Source organism: Meleagris gallopavo, chromosome 21 (assembly GCF_000146605.3).
Source record: "Meleagris gallopavo isolate NT-WF06-2002-E0010 breed Aviagen turkey brand Nicholas breeding stock chromosome 21, Turkey_5.1, whole genome shotgun sequence".
NCBI lineage: Eukaryota > Metazoa > Chordata > Aves > Galliformes > Phasianidae > Meleagris > Meleagris gallopavo.
Window position 1 is genome coordinate 1,575,283 of NC_015031.2, and position 2,168 is coordinate 1,577,450.

At 64.5% G+C, this 2,168-nt stretch overlaps 1 protein-coding gene across 1 annotated transcript in view; it reads left to right on the top strand.

Moving 5' to 3' along the window:
• LOC104913886 (PHD finger protein 7-like) overlaps positions 1 to 1,877 on the top strand; it is a 9,938-nt gene extending 8,061 nt beyond the window's left edge. Inside the window, exons 5-11 of the mRNA XM_010721900.3 lie at positions 394 to 470; positions 570 to 661; positions 745 to 846; positions 1,071 to 1,195; positions 1,270 to 1,432; positions 1,560 to 1,666; positions 1,757 to 1,877. Coding sequence (XP_010720202.2) covers positions 394 to 470; positions 570 to 661; positions 745 to 846; positions 1,071 to 1,195; positions 1,270 to 1,432; positions 1,560 to 1,666; positions 1,757 to 1,877 — 787 coding nt within the window. The remainder of the gene's footprint in view (positions 1 to 393; positions 471 to 569; positions 662 to 744; positions 847 to 1,070; positions 1,196 to 1,269; positions 1,433 to 1,559; positions 1,667 to 1,756) is intronic.
• Positions 1,878 to 2,168: the final 291 nt, after the last annotated feature.

Consider the following 2,168-nt stretch of genomic DNA (forward strand, 5'->3'; position numbering starts at 1 on the left):
TTTGCCACACCATCTTCTCACCCATGCAAGACCTGCGAGCTGATGTGTCTCCAACTCCCCACTGGAGCTGACAGCACAGCCCCGTGGGCAGATACGGGCATCCCAAAGCCACCCCTCAGGGTCCCCAGCACCCAAGGGGTGCTCACAGCCCCACCCCAAGCTCTGCTCATTGTGACATCGGCACCGCGTCACCAACACCCACGTTCTCACTGTGACATCACAACGTGCAGGGCTGTTTCACACAGCGCACGCCCGTGTCCCCCCAATCCCGGGTACCTCTGGATCGAGGAAGCAGCACCACTGCTTTGCTCCAGAAGTAAAGCCCAGGAATGGAGCTGAGGTCTCGACGCCTCAGTGCGCCACAACCCAATCCTTCCACCCGCCGCCCTGCAGCACGGCCCAGGGCACGGGCAAGGCCCGAACGGGTGCGTCCCCCCCAGAAATGAAGCAATGTGTCTCCGAGGAGGAAGGTGAGTGCAGAGCGTTCCCGCAGCGGATGTGCCTCTGCCACGTGCAGCTGTCACCCTGCTAACGTGCTTGGGGTGATAATGCCCTTGTCCCCATTGCAGGGTGCAGGCTGTGCCAGCGGGCAGAGCACGACCCTGACATCTACGGAGACACGTGCCGTCAGGACGGGCTCTGCGTCCATGAGAACTGCCTGGTGAGCCCCTACCCCAGGCCCCTAGCCCCGTGCCAGCCGCTGCACCCCACATGCAGTAACAGGTCCCCGGTTGCCTCCTGCAGTACCACGCCAGCGGGCTGTACCAGCGCGGCGCTGACGATGAAGGATTCTTCGGATTCCTCTTTCCTGACATCGAGCAGGAGCTGCAGCGCGTGGCACAGAAGGTGAATAGGGCGACGTGTCCCCACCTCGTCCCTGTGCCACGTGGCTGGGAGACTCCAGCAGAGCCCTCCTTGTCCAGAAAGACCCATCGCTGCACAAATCAGAACTGATTAGTGCTGCGGGGTCCCTAGCCACGTGGCCCACCGGATCATCCTCGTGCTCTGCTGGGCAAGGGCCGCCTGTGTGTGCACGGCACTGACGCCCGGCTCCGCACTGCTCTCCCCAGAAATGCTGCGTCTGCCGGAAGCGGGGCGCCTCGGTCCGCTGCCATCGCCGCAGATGCTCCCGCACCTTCCACTACCCCTGCGGAAGAGAACGCGGCTGCGTCTCCCAGTTCTTCGGGGAGTACAGGTGAGTGTGGGCACCCGCAGGGCTGCAGGAGGGATGGGGCAGGAGCTGAGCTGCCACCTCCATCCCTCCTGCAGGTCCTTCTGCTGGCAGCACCGGCCAACGCAGCAGGTGAGGCCGCTGCAACAGGACAACCCGCAGTGTGCCATCTGCATGGAGGCGGTGGAGGGACGCCCCAGCTACGAAACCCTGATCTGTCCCTCCTGCACCAGCGCGCAGTTCCACCGCCACTGCATCCAGGTAGGCGGCACTGCCTCCAGAGCACAACAGCATCATCCCCAGCACCACCCAACCCTGCCACCCTGGCATCGTCCCCAGCCCTGGGGCAATGCGCACGCGTCCCCAGCTCATGTTCTGCCTTCCCCAGGGCCAAGCTCTGCGCGCTGCCCTGCACCACTTCCGCTGCCCGCTCTGCCAGGACATGCAGACCTTCCAGGCAGAGATGTTCCGCCTCGGCATCAAAATCCCAGACAGGTCAGCACCCACCGCCCTGCCCACCACCCAGCCTCCTCCCCTCCACCTCCCCTCGCACCGCACTCAGCTGTCCCCGGCTCCCTCCCACAGGGATGCAGCCTGGGAGGCGGAAGAGGGAGCCTTCCATGAGCTGTATCAGCGGCACAGCTCATGTGATGCCAGCTCGTGCCTGTGCCCGATAGGACGGGACTATTCTGAGAACATAGGATGAGTGTGCTCTGACCCCAAAGTCACGGCAACCTGGCGCCTTCATCCCCTCCTTCCAGCTGGGATGGGGGCTGGCCGTGATGCTGAGCTCAGCACGGCACAAGCTGTGCACTGGTAGCTCAGTGCCAGCCACCGCAGTGGGAGTGGCACGCACCACCCCACGGCTGGCATCCCACAGCCCTGGGACCCCCGGTGACCGTGCGGCTCTGGCTTCTGTCACTCCCACAGGCCCTGGAGGATGCTGCTCTGCAGCTCCTGCGGTTCCTGTGGCACCCACCAGCACTGCTCCGCCATC